The sequence below is a fragment of the Polyodon spathula genome, chromosome 3 (genome assembly GCF_017654505.1).
Source record: "Polyodon spathula isolate WHYD16114869_AA chromosome 3, ASM1765450v1, whole genome shotgun sequence".
NCBI classification, from domain to species: Eukaryota; Metazoa; Chordata; class Actinopteri; order Acipenseriformes; family Polyodontidae; genus Polyodon; species Polyodon spathula.
In genome coordinates, this window is record NC_054536.1 from 93451298 (window position 1) to 93470379 (window position 19082).

Genomic DNA, 19082 nt, shown 5'->3' on the forward strand with positions numbered 1-19082 from the left:
GCAGCACACTGTTGTAGTAAGGGGGTCCAAACTGCGAATTGAACTTGCTGTGTTTCTCAATATGGAGTCCCCAACAATCATGACCTCCCTTCTTTTTGCTGACTGGTCACCACTGTCAATAGGATCCTGGATGTTGTTCCTTTCATTCTCTTGTTGTTGGTTTTGCTCATCAAAATTCTGAAGTGACTCAAATTTGTTGGTTGTTTTGATTTCTGGTGGTTGTGTCTGACGAAGTTTCTTTTTTTTTCCCTGCTTCTGCCTACCTGAACCCAGCTGTTCTGACCTTCTATCTCCCTGGTGGCTTTCAGTCTGTTAGGGGTGATGCAGACTTCCATGAATTGTGGGTGTGCCAGTTCCTCAAGATCCTGTTGCTGTCTCACTTCTTCCAGCTCCATTTCTAGCATACTTACTAGTTTATGCAAATCCTGGATCGCGCGGCACTTTACGCACACTTGGTTTAGCTCCGCTGGGTTTTCTCGGATTTCCCACATCAAGCAGGTGTCACAGATTACTGGCTTGAAGACCATGTTGAGGTTTTTTTTTTTTGAAGTTTAGTTTCTTCTGCAGCCGTCAACCTGCTTTCAAACTGCTTCGAAACTGCTCTGTACTTTTCCACGCCTGTACTTCTCCCACGCTGTCGCTGGGAAGACTGCCTCGTTTAACTGTGTTGTCCTGCTGTGCTGTTGGCTCCTTCCCTCGCCCGTGTCTCAGAACGGCGCTGAATTTGAATCAGCTGCTCCGAGTTTCAGCTTGTTTGTTATCAGAAAAACACACGCGGCTGTTTGACTTTGAGCTGCTGCTGTGTTTCCCCAATGTCCTCTGTTTTCTGATTAAAGCAATTCAAGATGCAATTTCTCCTTTCTGCTTCGAAACTGCTCTGCACTTTTCCACGCCTGTACTTCTCCCACTCGCTGTCGCTTCCAGACTTGGGTGAATGAACTGAAGCATTGGCTCTGTACAGTGACAAAGACCAACCCCACCTTCTTCCCTACAATGACTGGCTGCCAGTGTCACAGACTGCAGAGGGAGGCGTGGTTAAAATGAGAGACACTTCAAACATTTTGTTTGCAATGAATACTGCCTGACACTATTTTCCAGTGCAAATAAGGGTAAAGAAAAAATAGTTTTAATACTAATATTAAGAAGAAGACCATTTGGAGAGGTTGGTGGGCTGAGTCAGGTGATGGTTGTGAGACCGGCAAAAATACTCAGGAGGCTTGTATGGTTTCCCCGCAGCAGGGTTTTTATTTGTCTGGCCGAAGGTGGCCACTGACCAATATTCCAACAACAAAAGGGAAAAATGAACAACGAAAAGAATAAAAAAAAAAATTGTCAAAATAAGTCCCCACCAGTATCAACAATGACAAAGGAGGAGACAAAAATAAAAAGGTAAAAATTAACAAAAGTCCCGCACACACACTAAAGCAATAATTATAAATGAAGAACAATATTTCCACTGGCGCTCCTGCGCTGGCCTCTAGGGGGCTCCCGGTCCTGGGCAGGTTTTAGTGCCGTGCTTCCGGTCGTTCTTCCGGGTAGTAGACTGGATAGCCGCCTCTGGTCTCTGTGAACACAACACCTTTTTGACAAGCAAATAAATTACACAGCGCGTCTCCTTTTACTGTTAACCCCAGGACTGACAGAGCGAGCGCAGGTCGTACCATCCCTTAAATACTGCCCGACCCCGCCCTTGGCCTCGGCCCCAGTCGCAGCTGTACCCAATCGGCGTACATAGAAACCCTGACTGGGGTACGTGGCGCGGCAGCCGCGGACTTCCGGGTTCGGACGGGGCGGGTGATCTTTCTGGAGTTCCCGGGCTGCTCGATCTTTGCCTTTCCGCCGGTCTCGACCCGTTTTGCGCAACTCCACCAGCGATCGGGAGGATCGACCACAGCTCCGACCCGTTGCACCCCCGTCACACCATTATTCATGCATATCCAAATATGAATTTGTATTCATGAACACCTCTAATATATTTATACACCCCTAAAATATATATATGGGCATTGTACAGCTGCCACGTGTATCTGGCTACTGGAACACTGCAACGCTCTATGATGATATTTATAATCAGTTCTATGATGGTCACTGGGCTCGTTTTTATGAGCCAAGACCGTTTCAAGGCCCTGCTGGCAATGCTTCACGTTGTCCATCCTGAATCTGAAGACAATAGCAACCGTCTCTGAAAGCTACACTACTTGATGGACCATATCAAGCAAACATGCCAAGCCCTGTACCAACCAAAACAAAATCTGACTGTTGAAGAACACATGATAAAGTCCAAGGGCCACTGGAATGCATCAGTACATCAAAGACAAACCCACACACTGGGGATTCAAACTGTGGGTCTTTGCTTTTTCAGAGGCAGGCACACTGTGGACTTTAATGACTACACTGGCAACAAGGATGGTCATGTGTTTGACCTTTTCAAAAAGGCTGTTAAAACTAATCAGGTCTTTTGAAAACCAAGGGTACTGTATAAGGTTTGATAATTTCTTATATTAGGTCACAGTTTTGCTAAATTCCAGAGACTGCTCGCACCAGTAGCTCTAAAGATAAGAAGAGGCCCACATCTAAAGGTCTGGCCAATTTCATGTATGAATTATGCATTCCAATAACAAGCCTGCTCAGTTCTCTTAGTTCAAAGAATATATACCCACAATAGAACAGTAACATGCCAAGCAAATAGAGGGGAAACCACACTAACTCTGTTCTTCTATCTCTTAGGAGAGGCCAGAGGTAGCACAAGGCTTCCCTCATGTCTCTGTTGGAAGGCAGCATTGCTTGCGCTCCTGAAAGGAGCAAATGATATTTCATTTGAAATTAGTATGTTTATAACAATTGTAACATTTACATGGTCTTCCTGTTGTAATTATTGATGCTTAGGGTAACTGACAGTTGTATGTGTTACAGGTCTCGGGCAGAGAGCCCATCAACAGAAGATAAAGTGTTTAATCTGTTAAAATAGGAAAAGTAAAGACAGGACTAAATCAATTGTTGCTTGCAGTCTCTCGGTTTTACTACTGAAAGTTTTAAAACATCAAACAATCCATCCCTTCATTGAAGAAGTGCAGAGAAGAACAATAATAACCATGACAATAAAATAATAGCAATAGAACATAACCAATAACAAGCCTTTTGATATAGTCTTCATATTGGTATTCAACCGCTATCTCAGCTGTAGTGTATTAAAATAAAACATGACAATCACAACAAAGAAGCATTCCACAATGGATAGTCTGTGTCATTTCTATAGTTATGCATTCTCCATATACATGTTATATAACTAGCATCACTATTTTAACACGTTCAGACTACTTTGGCCCCCAGTTCAGGCACGTTACGAATACTTTGTTGAGCAGAAATACTATCAAGGAGAGAACAGCGAATGTAAAAATCCACTGCTAAGATAGGGCCGGTTGTTTTTAACTTCGGCTGCTGATGTTGCTGTACCTATATGGAATGAATGTGAGAATACAATTGGGGTGGAAGAACAGCTTTAGAATGAGTCAGAAGATTGTGAATGTGTACAGGGCGAGTGCTTTTAATAGATGCGCCACTCGGGAGACCACTGAGTTTTTAATGTTTATTTACCTTAGCAATGGTAACACAAGTTTTTTTTTTGAAGTCACATGCATCATGTGACCATAATTGGCATGCTGTGCATTGAGACCACAAACACCACTTTCTTTTTTAAATTCTTTCCCTGGTCTTCATAACGTACTTTGCATACAAAGCATAGTTGCTTGAACCTGGTAAAAAAAAAAAAAAAAATAAAAAAAAAAAAAGATAAATTAGGGTCAATTATGGATTTCTCTTGTGTTTAGTGTAACAGACAATTACTTTGAATGCAAATTAAATAAAGGCACAGTTAAGGACAAATATTCATATTTTGGCATGAAATTTGAGTGATAATAGTTTGATTTTCTGATGTAAAGCTAAAGAAAAGTATGCTTTGTTGCAATTTGTCTCTGTATGAAAATTAAACAATGTTGATTTCGATCACCTAAGCAGAAAGAACCTTGTGACCTGACACATAATTGACTTTATTAGGGGTTAGGTAGGAAGGACACTGATCAGTAAGACATGGATTGTGGCAATTTTGTTACTCCAGCATCATCAATTGAGAAATCAACCTAATTGCTAGCTACCCTAAGCATCAATAATTACAATAGGAAGACCATGCAAATGTTACAACTGTCAAACTTACCAATGTCAAATGAAAGATCCTTTGCTTTTTGAAGGATAGCAAGCAATTGTAAAGCAACAGCACAGTTATTAGCTTTATTAATCGTTCTTTGAACAGTGGCATCCTCTCTGATTTGTACACGTTTTTACTCTTGGCAGATTCTCGAATAGTAACTGAAATGTCCTGGACAAAGTTTCATGGGTCTGCCACAAGACATACTTCCTGGCCCACCTCTTGCAGAACAAGATCCAGTGAATGGTTATTACAGTGTACAATTAGTAATTCCAAGCATATTTCTTTAAGTCGAGCTTGCCAACTGAGAACCGACCCGCCATGCTGCTACTCAAAGCAGTAACCCTGTAGACGTTTGAGAGGCAGATTTAAATATACTTTTAATACACACAAATAAAGTTTCTGCAGTAGTGCCTGACGCATTGTAAAATGATTTTGCACTTTTAGGCTTTTGTCTGCAAACTGCAGGTTACTGAAAACTGCTTGCATGAGCTTATATCAGTTGTTCCATCTGCAGTCAGTCCAAAACTACCTCTCGCTGAATTGTATAAGCAAAGTTTTCAGGATGGTGTCCTTTATCCAGTTGTCTCATCAGTATAGCCATTACCTTTCACTGAGTTCAGTGTCTGTCCACTCTAGCAGTAGTTGTCAGAGGACTCCATCACGATTTCCCTGGCTTCTATGCATTCCTTTCAATTCTTGAAGCATTTTCTTCTTTGGCAACAAATTCGGACACAAGCACATTAATGGATATACAGCCCACCCTATCAATTGATTTTTACGGCTTCTGTGTGAAAATGTGATCTTTCATGTTTAAACATTGCTGATGCTTTCCATCAGTTCGAAAAACCACCCTGAACAAAAGTAAATGAGTGCCTTACACCTTCACTGATCAGTTTTTTCCCCCGTTGCTTTTAAACATGTTAAGCAAAGAACACATTTTAAAACCGGATATTAAACAGAACAACATGTTTCCAGACAACTTGCTTTTAGGACGTTGTTTTGTTTCAAACGTTGAACATGTGTGCTAAAAAGAGGAGCTGGGGTAATTGAATGTACAACAAAAGAATATTATAATTTCCTGGTCAAATATGGATCAGCTATGACTGAATAATTTGACATTAATGTTAATTGAGTGTGGTGGTAGTAGAACAGTAAAGGAAAGGAATTTAATATGCAAAGAGGGGCCCCCAAAACAAGAAGAGCCCCAGGACCTCATTAAAGTTAATCCGGCCTTGCGTACATTAGGTTAAAGAAAGTGTCCATGCCTTACTCCCCTCAGGTTACACCTGCTCTTCCTAGGTCAGCAGTGTCTTCAGAGTCATTGGCTGAAAGCTGGTAAGTCAACAGGGGAAGCAGCTGCTGATTGGTTCATGAAAGAAAACACTGAACAGTCAATTTCACCCTGACCAAGGAAGTGCAGCACTATCTAAAGAAAGCATGGTGTTTGCCTAGTATAAAAGTTTTAAAATGAAATCCATGTTTTCTGTAACATCTTTCAAAACTGCACATGAGAAACCTGGAGCAATAGAAAAGCAGGACAGGGAAGACTCAGGGGATTATTTAGTTTCTTTAATGCAAATACATTTTGTACGAAATACGACAAAAAAGTGACATGCATACACAAGTGATAATTCAGCGCTGTTGTATTTCAGTGTCTTCAATTGAAACGGTCCACAGAATGTCACAGACATTCCCTCCAGATTCCACCACTTTCTGATAATGTTGAATTAGGAATCGTCTTCTGTGCTAATAGCTCATCCTTTTTAAATGTGCTCAGGAAATTTTTCAATAAACTGCAAGTGGAATTTCTCGAGACTCTCCAACACAATCTTCAATTTGTCGTGAGGCAGCAGGAGATTCAATCTGAGCAAAGCAAGAACATGATTTCACCGACATATTCACTTTCATTGGGATCTAGCTTGCTGAGATAATAAAAGTTTGCTACGGTTTGTTTTTGTAATGTGCTTTACCAGGTCTCTTTGCGTTTAACAATGCTTCCCTGTGTTTTACCATGCTTTCACAGTGCTGTATTACACTGTGTTTTTACCGTGGGTCTTTCCTGTGATTCTGGGAGTCTCACCTGATGTGATGGGACCCCTCCCTTGTGCCAAAATCACTGCCAGGGCCCACAGCCACCCCCCATTCCTCCAGGAACCGCAAACAGTAGAATAGGTCTGGGGACAAGCCCTGTGTCTGAGAGAGTGAGAGGGGGAGAGAAGACAGAGGAGAGAGGATGGGGGTCGAGGGGAGAGAATTAGTGACCACAAACTGCAGATTTAAACTGGAAGGCCAGGGAGGCTCAACTCTGTAACCAGTGCAACACTGGAGAGATTGAATCAGAACACATTTCATCCTCTACTGTACAAAACAGAAATCCCAGGGGAGGAGAGGAAATAGAGGGAAGAACTGGGATGAACAGGATTTGGACACACCGTAACATTTAAAAAGTGAAATAGGATTGGACAATGGGAAAGAGGAAGAGTTATTATATACATATATATATATATATATATATATATATATATATACACCACACACACACACACACACACACACACACACACACATACACACACACACACATATATATATATATATATATATATATATATATATATATATATTTATATAGATATATATATATATAGAATATATACATGTTCAGTCAGCACCACTTATCTTTCCCTATACAATTTTGACTTCAGTGACAGTTAAACGAGGGTGATGCATATCTGATTATTTCATTTTGGCCCGTGCCAACCCTTATCCATTTTTCAGGGAACACAAAAAGATACAATGTCAAAAATGCATAGCTGAAAGGATTGTGTTTTAAAAAAAATAGGCTTTCATTTAGATGTACTGTAGTTGGTTTTGTTGGTACAGTACTATATTTTCAACAGAAGTAGTAATTTAATTCAGAACGATATGATTCTGAAAACACCATTTGCCAGAAGCGACGACTGTGGACACATGGACTGTAATACAGTACATACTTTTAAATCCAGTACATATTGTAGCAGTATGTGAGTAATGGAGTGGGGGTGGGGGGGTGGGGGAGAGAAAGAGAAGAAGGGGAGTGAGAGAGAAGAATACAGAGGGGTGAGAGGAAGAAGGGGAGTGAGAGAGAGAAATACAGAGGGGGTGTGAAAGGAGGAAGGGGAGAGAGAGAGAGAGGAATACAGGGGGATGTGAGAGGAGGAAGGGGGAGAAAGAGGAATACAGAGAGGGTGTGAGAGAAGGAGGGAGGGGGAGAGAGAAGAGGGAGGGGGTATGAGAGGAGGGAGTGGAGAAAGTGTGACAGGGAGGGGGTGAGAGGAGGGAGGGGAGAGATTGGGAGAGAAAGAGGGAGTGGGAGAGAAAGAGGGAGGGGGAGAAAGTGTGAGAGAAAGAACAAAGAGGGAGCTGGGGGGGGTAATAGTCCTACGGAGACTCTCCTATGGAGAGGGTGTGAGTTTAAGGCATATAGAATAGAAAGGAGGAGGGAGGGGGTGGTATATTTGTCTGTCAAATGTTTGGTGTCTTTGGATTTTCTTTAGTTTATCTATTTATGTTTAAGCATTTTCTTTTAGAATTAAGACATTGCAAATTGATAACACATAACATGATTTATGATAAAGGAACAATGAAAATACTTTTGATCATTAAAAGCATTAGTACATTTAACTGTATAATATACTAACTAATACTGAATTGTTTTCAATGGTTGGATGGGTTTCGTGGGTGGCATTTGTTTCATTACAATCGGCACATGATGTCACTTTAAATTTTGGTCCTTGAATATGCATTGCAATTTATGGACTCGCCAGCTGTTTTTTTCCCCATTTTCTCCCCATTTTGAAATGCCCAATTTTAAGCCTGGCTACCTGCTGCAAGCCCTGCATGTCCTCCAAAACTTGTGTCATCAGGTGTCAGCTTCTTTTAACTCTGCAGGCCTGCCATGCAGCTACATCAGAGCTACAGCGTCAGAGGACCATGCAGCTCTGGGCCGCTAGCAGGCAGGCCTGCAGGCACCCGGCCAGTCTGCAGGAGTCACTGGTGCGCGGTGAGCTGAGGACACCTTGGCCGACCTAAGGCCTACCCACCCCGAGTAGCTTGGCCAATTGTGTGCCGCCCCCCTGGGAACTCCAATCCACGGCCGGCAGAGGAATAGCCTGGACTCGAACCAGTGACCTCCACGCTATAGGGTGCATCCTGCACTACACGTAGTTTAATAGAGAGAGAGAGGGGGCTCCCGAGTGGAGCATCCAGCAAAGGCGCTCCACGCGGATGTGCCCTATAACCTGGGGATCACAGGTTCGAGTCCAGCCGACTGTGACCGGGAGCTTCCAGGGGGTGGCGCACAATTGGCCGAGTGCTGCCTGGGTAGGGTGGGCTTAGGTCGGCAGGGGAATCTATGGCTCCCCGCACATCAGCGACCCCTGTGGCTAATAGGGTGCCTGTGGCTCTGCAGTGGAGCCTCCAGATCTGTGTTGTCCTCCGGCACTATGGGTCTGGTGGCCTCGCTGTGGATCCCCAGTGTGAAAATTGATGGATTGGCAGGAGCACGTTTCGGAGGACGCGTGATCCAGCCTCCGTTCCCCGAGTCAGCGGGGGGGTTGCTAGTGGTGGGCCGAGGAAACAGATAACTGTTGGGCCCACTAAACTGGGGAGAAAACACAGGTAAAAAATTGGAGAAGACTAAATTTATTAAAAAAAAAAAGAAAAAAGAGAGAGAGAATACACACGTCTCCAGTCATATGTGGTTTTCGCAATCACCTTAAGTTCTAGCCAAAATTGTAGGTATTTATTACTGCCATAGCCTTATCTCTTTCCCTATTGATCCGCCTCATTGCTACTGTACTTTATGTATCCATTGCATCTACTCGGGCATGTGTGTTCTGGGCTTAAGGTTACAAATTGTTAAAACAAATGAATAAATCTTATTCATAACCACAAGTATATAAAAGTCTAAAATATTTTCATAACTACAAATATTGAATTGTCTAAGTAGTCTCTGTATCGTCTCCATCACAGCCGTGGTCTGTTAAATTTTTGTTCCAAGGTGAGTTATATAGTTTTTCATTAATTAAAACCCTCCTTTTCTAACTGCAAATTAACTCCAAGTATTGCTCCTTAAGATATTAACATTATCAACAGAATTTTGTAAATCAGATTAGCATGATTATTTAATGACCTCTAGAAAATGTCAAAATTAATGCTACATAACGATTTGTTGATTAATACTGGAGTTATCATTTACAGACTTTTGAAAGTCCTGCCCAAGGGGTCATATTCATATCCAAAAGACTTCAGTCAAGTCTCCCCCGAATTCTTATCTGTTCTAAATAGATGTTGGGATTAGTCTGGTTGTTCTTCATTTGACTCTCTTCAGTTTTAAAAGTGGTTGATTGCTGATGCCTTCTCACCTGCAGCATTTGTGAGGGATGCTGGGAGCTGTAGTTCTTTAACTACCATGAGCTATGCTGTGGTCTTGTATCACAAACAATGCAGACCTCTATTATGATACATCATGTAAAGAGAGCTTTGTGATTCATCAACTACAGTGAATTGGTTCAGCCCTAGTTAAGAGACGCCCCTTGCAGCCCATATGAACTTGTACAGAGTTTTCTGGCATCCCCTTACCTCTGCCTCCTGAACTATGAGTGGGGGAATGTGAATGCGAGGAAAACAGAAGAATCCTCCCTGAGGAGAGAGAACTCGGATCCCAGGAATTCTGTTCAGAGATTCCACAACCAGCGCGGCATTCCGAGAGAGTGAGGAGAGGTGTGACTGGCTCTCCTGAGGAGAAAGAGGAGACGGGAGAAACACTGCTAAGAACCCACAGACAGATGAGAGGACACAGGAGAGAGGCGGGAAAGACAGTCCTGAAGAGAGAGAGAGAGAGAGGAGAGACTGAAGCTCCTGCTTCAGTGGAGAGGGGAGGAGTTTAGTATAGTTGGAGGGAGGTGGGGTTATATATTTTCTGTGTAGGAGGTATGGAGGGGTTAAGCTGCTTATATTGGGAATGAGGGAGTTATATGTTAACTTGTTATTAGTATTCACTAAAAGTCTGTTATTGTTGGTTTTTGTTTAAATGATCAAGCAATGCTGGAGCACTCTTGTCATGCCAATACAGCCATTCTTAATCTGAACACTGTGTGTGTCTGTGAGAGAGAGATGGGTTGGTTTGTATAGTGTGAGAGAGGGAGGAGAGATGGGTGGGTCAGGAGAGGAGGAGGGAAGAATGAGAGAGGGGGAGGAGAAGAGAGGGTAAGGGGGTGGAACTCACCTGAGTCCAGGTGTAGTATGAGGGCTCCCCTGCTTTAGGGGGGTGCAGAGCTGTGGCAAGGACAAGCTGTCCCGACATGGGGGGCACAGAATTAATGGAGAAATAGGAAGAGGAGAGAGTCTTCACCTGGGGGTCTAGATTCACAAACTCAATGAACCCGCAGCGAAACCCACACCTAGAGAAAGGAGAAAGGAACAAAAACGCCATCATCCAGAACCTCACTAAAACAGAAACTGTACAGAGAAACCTTCAAACCACAGAGAGAGAGAGAGAGAGAGAGAAAGTGAAGAATACTAGAGAGAGAAGATAATGTGCTAGTGCCTTCATCAGCGTTATTGAAACTAAACTGAAGCAGACAAGCATTTGGGCTAGCGCCTTCATCAGAGTAATTGAAAATAAAACAATCAAGTTAGCAGACAGACATAGCTGAAGCATTTGTCTACAGGAGTTTCTGATCAGAGCAGTTCAAGCCCGCCAAGTCGAGAAGCATCTCCATCATCAAAGGCAAAGTAGTGAAACAGGTGTTCTGTACTGATGCCGAGGAAATTCCAACAGTGTCAACAAAGCCTGGAAAGTCTTGGGAGGTAGTATGTTGGGGATTTTAAGAACACATTCCTTGGGGCAAGTACAACAAGGAAGCATTTCTTTCAGTTTAGCCCGAGAGGCCCAAACCAGCTTCAGCTGAAAGGAGGAAGTTGGTAGTTGGTGAAGTGCGCAAGCAGGATGAGAGGATGAGGTGTGTCAAGGTGGTGTTCCAGACTAAGCAGGGAGAATGGATGAGGTGGGAGAATGTGGAACAGTGTAATACTGGCTGGGGAGACCCGTGGACAGTGGAACAGAGGACGATCAGCTTCCTAATCTTGAATGTGTGAGCTGGAGAGAACCTTGAATGTCCATGGTGTTCATCACCACCTACCCTGAAGCACATTGTTGCAGGATGTAAGGTGGCTCCAAGTCAGGGTCGCTTCACTTGGCATCATGACCTGGTGCTGTGATGCTTGGTATTAGCACTGGAAGAACTGTGTAATGAGATCAACAGCTCTGCAAATATCAGCAATAGCTGCACACAAGGAACAACATCCCTCCACCCAGGAGAGAAATCAACAGGAAAGATTATTAAAACTAAGAGCTAATTTGAGGTTACTAGAAATTAGAGAATGCAGGCAGGTGTTGGCCAGCACTTTATTTTCCCATCCGAGATTGCTACAACTACCCTTCGACCTGACATTGCCCTGTGGTCAGTCTCAGCATGACTTGTTCTCCTGGTGGAGCTAACAGTGCCATGGGAGGATTCTGTGGATGAGCCATATGAGAGGAAGAAATTACGGTATGCTGAGTTAGCCGCCGAGGTGGAACAGCGGGGGTGGAGAGTCTGGGTTTATCCAGTAGAGGTGGATCAGTGGGGATGGAGAGTCTGGGTTTATCCAGTAGAGGTGGATCAGCTGGGGTGGAGTGTCTGGGTTTATCCAGTAGAGGTGGATCAGCAGGGTTAGAGTCCAGGTTTAATCAGTAGATGTGGATCAGCAAGGTTAGAGTGTCCGGATTTATTCAGAAGAGGTGGATCAGCAGGGTTAGAGAGTCTGGGTTTATCCAGTAGAGGTGGAACAGCAGGGGTGGAGAGTCTGGGTTTCTCCAATAGAGGTGGATCAGTGGGGGTGGAGAGTCTGGATTTATCCAGTAGAGGTGGATCAGTGGTGGTGAAGAGTCTGGGTTTATCCAGTAGAGGTGAATCAGCAGGGGTGAAGAGTCTGGGTTTATCCGGTAGAGGTGCGATAGCAGGGGTGAAGAGTCTGGGTTTATCCAGTAGAGGTGGGTTAGCAGGGGTGGAGAGTCTGGGTTTATTCAGTATAGATGGATTTTCTGGGATTCGTTGCACACTCCATGACCCAGCTTCTCGGAGATACTGGGTTCAGTGAAAATGAGTTGCAGCGTATAGTGAACGCTCTATCCAAGCAGGCTGAGAGACGTAGCAACTGGCTCTGGTTGAGGAGGAAAGAGGCAGATTGGGACCTCAAAAGAGGTGATGGAGGAAGTTAACATCAGTGAAAAGGAATGGATGGCTAAGGTAAGTAAACTGGGCTGGGTTGGGTCGGGTATGGAGGGGAGTGGTGCTGGGAGGCCAGCATCACTGTTGAGAGTTCCTGAGGGTCGTGGGCCCATCTACGAAGAATCAAAGACAGGAGGTGCTCACCTGGTGACCCCTCGAAGTGCCCCACCTAGTACATTCCAGACGGTTCCCATACTGAGTGGCAAAGGAGGCTGCACTTGAGTTGATCCCTGGAGTCAGCATTGTACATAGGCATCAACGCTGAAGGCTCAATTATCACAGCGAAGCAACGTCTTGGTTGGTCCCCACCACTACTACAGTATCTAATTTTATCTTGTAGAAAGCCGAGTCCAATATTAGCATGAAGTAAATAACAACTACTCTCCTGTAATAAAAATCAAGAAATTACTAACTTGACTTTCCTAGTTCCTTCTAGTATTTCCCTATGCAGAGTTCTCCCTCTCCCTCTCTCTCTGTCACTCTTGCTGTTGTCTGCCTCTACATCTCTCTCCCCCTCTCCCTTCTTTATTTCCTCTCCCATCCCCCTCTCCATCTCCCACACTCACTCTCCAGTGACTCCCTTGGATGCTGAGTGGATAGCAGCGAGCTCCACACGGCTGGAGAACTCAGGACCCATCTCATAGAGCACCTTCTTATACGAGAGGAAAGCCCTGCCCAGCCCAAACACACTGTCCTGATATACCTATAAAGAAAGAAGGTAGGAGGGTGAGAGAGAGAGAGAGAGAGAGAGAGAGAGAGAGAGAGAGAGAGAGAGAGAGAGAGAGAGAGAGAGAAAGCAGTTACATAAAGCAAGCTGTTCAGATCTAATCCATATCCACACTCCTGGGGGTGGAGTCTGGTACGAGGTGAAGCTGAGTTAAACCGCCGGGCCATATCTCAGTACCTTGGACTGTGTTACTGTGCTTATAACATGGCAGCCAATGAGTTTGCTCCCTCTATTCCTACTAGAGAGAGAAGAAACCAAGAGCTTTCTGTGCCAACGTCAAGAGGAAAAACTGCAGATCTTTCTGGGAGAGAAGAGAGAGGGAGCATTAATAGCTGCAGAGTTTGTAGTATCCTGCCATAGGGCCAGAGACACAGAGCAGATGAAAGAGAGAATGAGAGACAGAAAGATGCATAGATCAAGAAAGAGAGACATACAGAGATAAATGGACAGAGATCAAGAGAAACGGACAGACAGACAGCCTGCCAGCTTGAATATCTTTGCTCTCCCCTCATTCCGTCACCTCACCTCATCTACCAGCAGATACAATCCCTCACTGGCAGCAAATCGAATCACCTCCTCAATGGACTGCCTGCTCTGGACATGACCTGAGAGCACAGGAGAGAGTAGAGAGGGGGGAGAAGAGAAGGGGAGAAGAGAGAGGGTGAGAAGAGAGGAGAGGGGGTAGAGGAGAAGGGGAGAGGGGGAGATGGGGAGGAGAGAGGAGAGGAGAGAGGAGGAAGAGAGTTGGGAGAGGAGATAGAAGTGCAGAGACAGGAGACGGGGTAGAGGAGAGAGGGAGGAGGAGAGGGGAGAGGAGAGAGGAGAGAGGGGGTGGAAAGATTTATACTTTATACTGAAAACTATAAAAGTGAGTGAAGCACAGGGTTCTAATAGATGGGAATTGTGTCTACAAGTCTCTACCCTATGGTAGTTCCATTAAAAGAGAAACACTGTCCAAAGTATTATTTATCACATCTCATAATGCTATGAAAAAATCCTTCTCTGTGTGTCTCTATATCTGTCTATGTGTGTCTGTCTCTCTCTGTCTGGGTCTATCTCTCTCTCTCTCTCTCTCTCTCTCTCTCTCTCTCTCTCTCTCTCTCTCTCTCTCTCTCTCTTTTAGTCTCTCTGTACCTGTGGGGTTCCCTGGGTTGTTGATGAACAGCACTCTGGGAGTGCAGTGCCCCCTGGCTGACTGGATGACTCTCTGCAGCTCCTGCACCTCCAGCTCCCAGCATACACCCTGATCAGTCAGGAAGTAGGGTAGGCTGACTCCTCCAGCTTCCTGCAGAGCTAGACTGAACCATGGAGAGCAGGGGGCTGGAACCAGAACCCCTGTACCACAGGGATCAGAACCACAACCAGAGTTGTGGACCAGGAGATTCAACAAGAGCTGAAAGAGAGAGGGTTAGGGTTAGGACCAGGAGCTTCAACAAGAGCTGAGAGAGACCAGGGAGCTTCAACAAGAGCTGAGAGAGAGAAGGTTAGGGTTAGGACCAGGAGCTTCAACAAGAGCTGAGAGAGACCAGGGAGCTTCAACAAGAGCTGAGAGAGAGAGGGTTAGGGTTAGGACCAGGAGCTTCAACAAGAGCTGAGAGAGACCAGGGAGCTTCAACAAGAGCTGAGAGAGAGAGGGTTAGAGTTAGGACCAGGAGCTTCAACAAGAGCTGAGAGAGACCAGGGAACTTCAACAAGAGCTGAGAGAGAGAGGGTTAGGGTTAGGGTTAGGATTAGGAGCTTCAACAAGAGCTGAGAGAGAGAAGATTAGGGGACCAGGAGATTGAACAAGAGCTGAGAGGGGGGGGGGGGGGGGGGGGGGGGGGGGGGGGGGGTTAGGGTTAGGACCAGGAGCTTCAACAAGAGCTGAGAGAGAGAGGGTTAGGGCTAGGAGAGTGATTGGGAGACTTTAATAAGAGATGAAGGAGATGAAAAGGAGAGAGGAGAGAGAAGAGAGATGAGAAACTTGTGAGAAACAATATGAGATGAGAGAGAGAGGGAGAGAGTGAAGGTACAGTGTGACTCTGACTCTTACCTGCCCTGCTTTCTGGCTCCCTGCAGTCAGGAAGATATTTTGGGGGTCACAGGGAACCCCCTCATCCCTCTCTTCAATGAACCGGGCCACATTGTGCTGTACATACTCAAGGCCAGAAGTGTCGCTGTAGACTCCTGCAAGACAGACAGATAGACTGTGCAGTACTGTACCTACCATTTCATACAATACAATACCATTCAATACAATACAATACAGTACAAATCAATACAATGCCATTCAATACAATACAATACAATGCAATACAATACCAATCAATGCCATTCAATACAATAGGTACCAATCAATACACTACAATACAGTACCATTCAGTACAATACAATACAATACTATTCAATACAATACAAAGCAAAGCAAAACTGATTAAAGAAAAACTATTTAGTGCACTCTGAAATGATTTGTGCTTTCTGTACTGTGTTTTAATTCTTTAACGTGTAGACAGAATACTGCATACATGAGATGAACAGGTATGTGCAATTCCACTTGTATTCACCATCCCATCTCATTAACTTACTCCAATAGTTTATGATTGTCCTTTCGCTATAACGAACCCCTCGATATAACGAACAAAAGGCTTGGAACCCAACAGGTTTGTTATAGCAAGGGTGTACTGTATTTTGCAGCTATCATCTTTTCACTCTGTAAGTTATTAGCACCCCCTGGTGGCCAGGTAGACACTCACCCACACTGCCCCCACACTGCTGCAGCATCTCCTGAGCACGGGACTTCACATCACTGGGGAGTCGATCACTGTGTAGGAGCTCAGGGTAGAAACAGGCTGCCATCACCTGGAATGAGACAGGAGACACCAGTCCAATATACTTTCACCCCTCTCCTGCCTCCCTCTCCCCTATCTTCTCTCTCTCCTCTCCCCTCATCACCTGAAAAGAGGGCCTCTCCTCTCTCCCCTTCTCTCACTAGTCTCGCTTCTACTTATCCCCTGAAAAGAGACAGATTAATATACCTTCTCCCCTTTCCTCTCTCCTGCTCAGTTTTACCTGTCTAATGAATGTCACAGCTTTCATGCCCATTGCCTGACCATCTCCAGAATGAACTTCAATTACTTCTTTAAAGGGCTTCTTCACTCCCTGTGAAAAAAATACAAAGCACAGGAAAAATAATCAAATAATCAGCAGGCACAGTAATTTAAGAGCACTATTACCATTATGTAAAACATTATGTAGCATGAGTTTTGTACTGAAGCAGCGTCAGCTGTTGCAGGGAAAACAAAGTTTATTTCTCAAACTGACCATTTAAAAAATGTGAACGCGGAACACACAGAAATACTTGGGACTGTAATTAGGAAGTGTACTGTGTACTGCAGCTTACTTGATTGCAGTAAACAAAAAAAAAAACACCATTTATTAAATTTAGCTCTTAGATTGTGCTAATGAAAATGTAAGACAATTTATTTGCAGTGGTGTATTTAATATGTAAATATAGCAGAACAAACTCACTGGAACTCAAACTTGTTTTTACATAAAAATAAACGGTATTTAAATCTTGTGTTGCATGTTATCAGATCAGGACTTCACCAACACTGAGCATGCGAGCTGCAGCATGCTATTCCCTATATTACAACTGTACATAATTAAAGGTGTGGTCACCAATTCCATACGCGTATTTAAAATATAAACAATCTGAGTTCATTGCAGTCATCAGCTGCATGAGGCAACCATTCAGCAGGCAACAAACACCTGAGTACACACACAACCTGGTTAAAATGGGGTAGTTCACAGTTTTACAACAGCAGTTTAAGATTGAACATAGTTACAGGTACACCTGATGGTCGCTGTTGGAAACACTAGAACTTGAGATGAAAAGGTTGAAAACCACTGCCCTAGACTACACTGCCTCCCTCCCTCAGAGTCCCTACTTAGCTCTAACCACCAGACCACACTACCTCCCTCCCAGGCCCTCCTCAGCTCTAACCAGCAGACCACACTGCCTCCCTGCCAGCCCCTCTTTTCTAACCACCAGACCACACTGCCTCCCTCCCAGCCCCTCCTCAGCTCTAACCCTAGATTACACTGCCTCCCTCACAGCCCCTACTTAGCTCTAACCCCTAGACCACACTGCCTCCCTCCCTCCCCCTCTGTTCTAACCCCTCGTCCACACTGCCTCCCTCCCTCCGAGTCCCTACTCAGCTCTAAACTCTCTGTCCCCTCTCCTCTCACTCTCTCCTACCTGTTCAATCTCCTCCCCTCTCCTCTCACTCTCTCCTACCTGTTTAATCTCTCTCCCCTCTCCTCTCACTCTCTCCTACCTGTTTAATCTCTCTCCCCTCTCCTCTCACTCTCTCCTACCTGTTTAATCTCTCTCCCCTCTCCTCTCACTCTCTCCTACCTGTTTAATCTCTCTCCCCTCTCCTCTCACTCTCTCCTACCTGTTTAATCTCTCTCCCCTCTCCTCTCACTCTCTCCTGCCTGTTTAATCTCCCTCCCCTCTCCTCTCACTCTCTCCTACCTGTTTAATCTCTCTCCTCAGTTGTTCAGCTCTTGTAATCAGGAGGTCCGTTTTTAGAGCAGCCAGTCTGTGAGCCATTGGACTGACTTCTTTAAGGGTCAAAACTTTCTTCAGATTGGTCATCACTGGACACTGATAGAAAAGGGATAAATCTGTTTCAATCTCCTTAGTTTTCTATATTATACAACAGCAGCACCATTCAGACAGACCCTGTCACTCTCAGTCTCCCTAGTTTTCTGTATTATATTGCATCTCTCTCACCTTGTTCTTCAGCAAACTTTGAGCTGTTTTTTTTTGTCTTTCCTTGTGAGCTCCTATACTTCATTAAATATAAGCCTACAATAACACGACACCTAACTCAATTCTTTTAATTTTTACTGTAATATTTCACACTCTGTTAAAATGTTACATAGTGACTTAATCCACACAAGCTTGTCATCACACTTTAAATTCCTGTTGCAAACATAAAATAAAGACTGTGAAGTTAATTATAACATAAAGACTGGAAGTATACTGTAGCAACTCTACCAGTTACCAATAATTATTACATTATTACCAGTACAAACCCCACTGCCGATAAGGGAAGCATTGTAAAGCAATGAGAGGTAAGGTAAAGCATAAGGAAGCATTGTAAAGCAATGAGAGGAATGGTAAAGCATAGGGAAACATTAAAAAGCAATGAGAGGTAAGGTAAAGCATAGGGAAGCATTGTAAAGCAAAGAGGAATGGTAAAGCATAGGGAAACATTATAAAGCAATGAGAGGTAAGGTAAAGCATAGGGAAGCATTGTAAAGCAATGAGAGGTAAGGTAAAGCATAAGGAAGCATTGTAAAGCAGAGAGGAATGGTAAAGCATAGGGAAACATTAAAAAGCAATGAGAGGTAAGGTAAAGCATAGGGAAGCATTGTAAAGCAGAGAGGAATGGTAAAGCATAGGGAAACATTATAAAGCACAATGAGAGGTAAGGTAAAGCATAGGGAAGCATTGTAAAGCACAGAGAGGAATGGTAAAGCATAGGGAAGCATTGTAAAGCACAGAGAGGTCTGGTAAAGCATAGGGAAGCATTGTAAAGCACAGAGAGGTCTGGTAAAGCATAGGGAAGCATTGTAAAGCACAGAGAGGTAAGGTAAAGCATAGGGAAGCATTGTAAAGCAGAGAGGAATGGTAAAGCATAGGGAAACATTGTAAAGCACAGAGAGGTCTGGTAAAGCATAGGGAAGCATTGTAAAGCACAGAGAGGTCTGGTAAAGCATAGGGAAGCATTGTAAAGCAGAGAGGTATGGTAAAGCATAGGGAAGCATTGTAAAGCACAGAGAGGTA

At 44.1% G+C, this 19082-nt stretch overlaps 1 protein-coding gene across 1 annotated transcript; it reads right to left on the reverse strand.

Annotated features, from left to right (window-relative positions):
* Positions 1–1477: 1477 nt before the first annotated feature.
* Positions 1478–17885, reverse strand: LOC121309630 (alanine aminotransferase 1-like). The gene is made up of 12 exons (XM_041242663.1): positions 17763–17885; positions 16295–16384; positions 15979–16084; positions 15279–15412; positions 14381–14639; positions 13772–13851; positions 13086–13222; positions 10469–10647; positions 9827–10014; positions 6285–6397; positions 1719–1863; positions 1478–1564 (listed from the first exon to the last, which is right to left on the reverse strand). The coding sequence occupies exons 1-12, from the start codon at positions 17883–17885 to the stop codon at positions 1478–1480; spliced, it is 1641 nt and encodes a 546-aa protein (XP_041098597.1).
* Between the last annotated feature and the right edge of the window lie 1197 nt (positions 17886–19082).

Bases quoted from the DNA above. Each gene is read 5' to 3' on its own strand.
- LOC121309630 (XM_041242663.1), bottom strand. From the start codon at position 17,885: ATGACCAATCTGAAGAAAGTTTTGACCCTTAAAGAAGTCAGTCCAATG. The intron at 14,640-15,278 runs GTAAGAGTCAGA...TCTCTCTTTCAG, and splicing joins GGAGCCAGAAAGCAGGGCAG to CTCTTGTTGAATCTCCTGGT. The intron at 13,852-14,380 runs GTACAGAGAGAC...CTGTGCTCTCAG, and splicing joins CAACCCAGGGAACCCCACAG to GTCATGTCCAGAGCAGGCAG.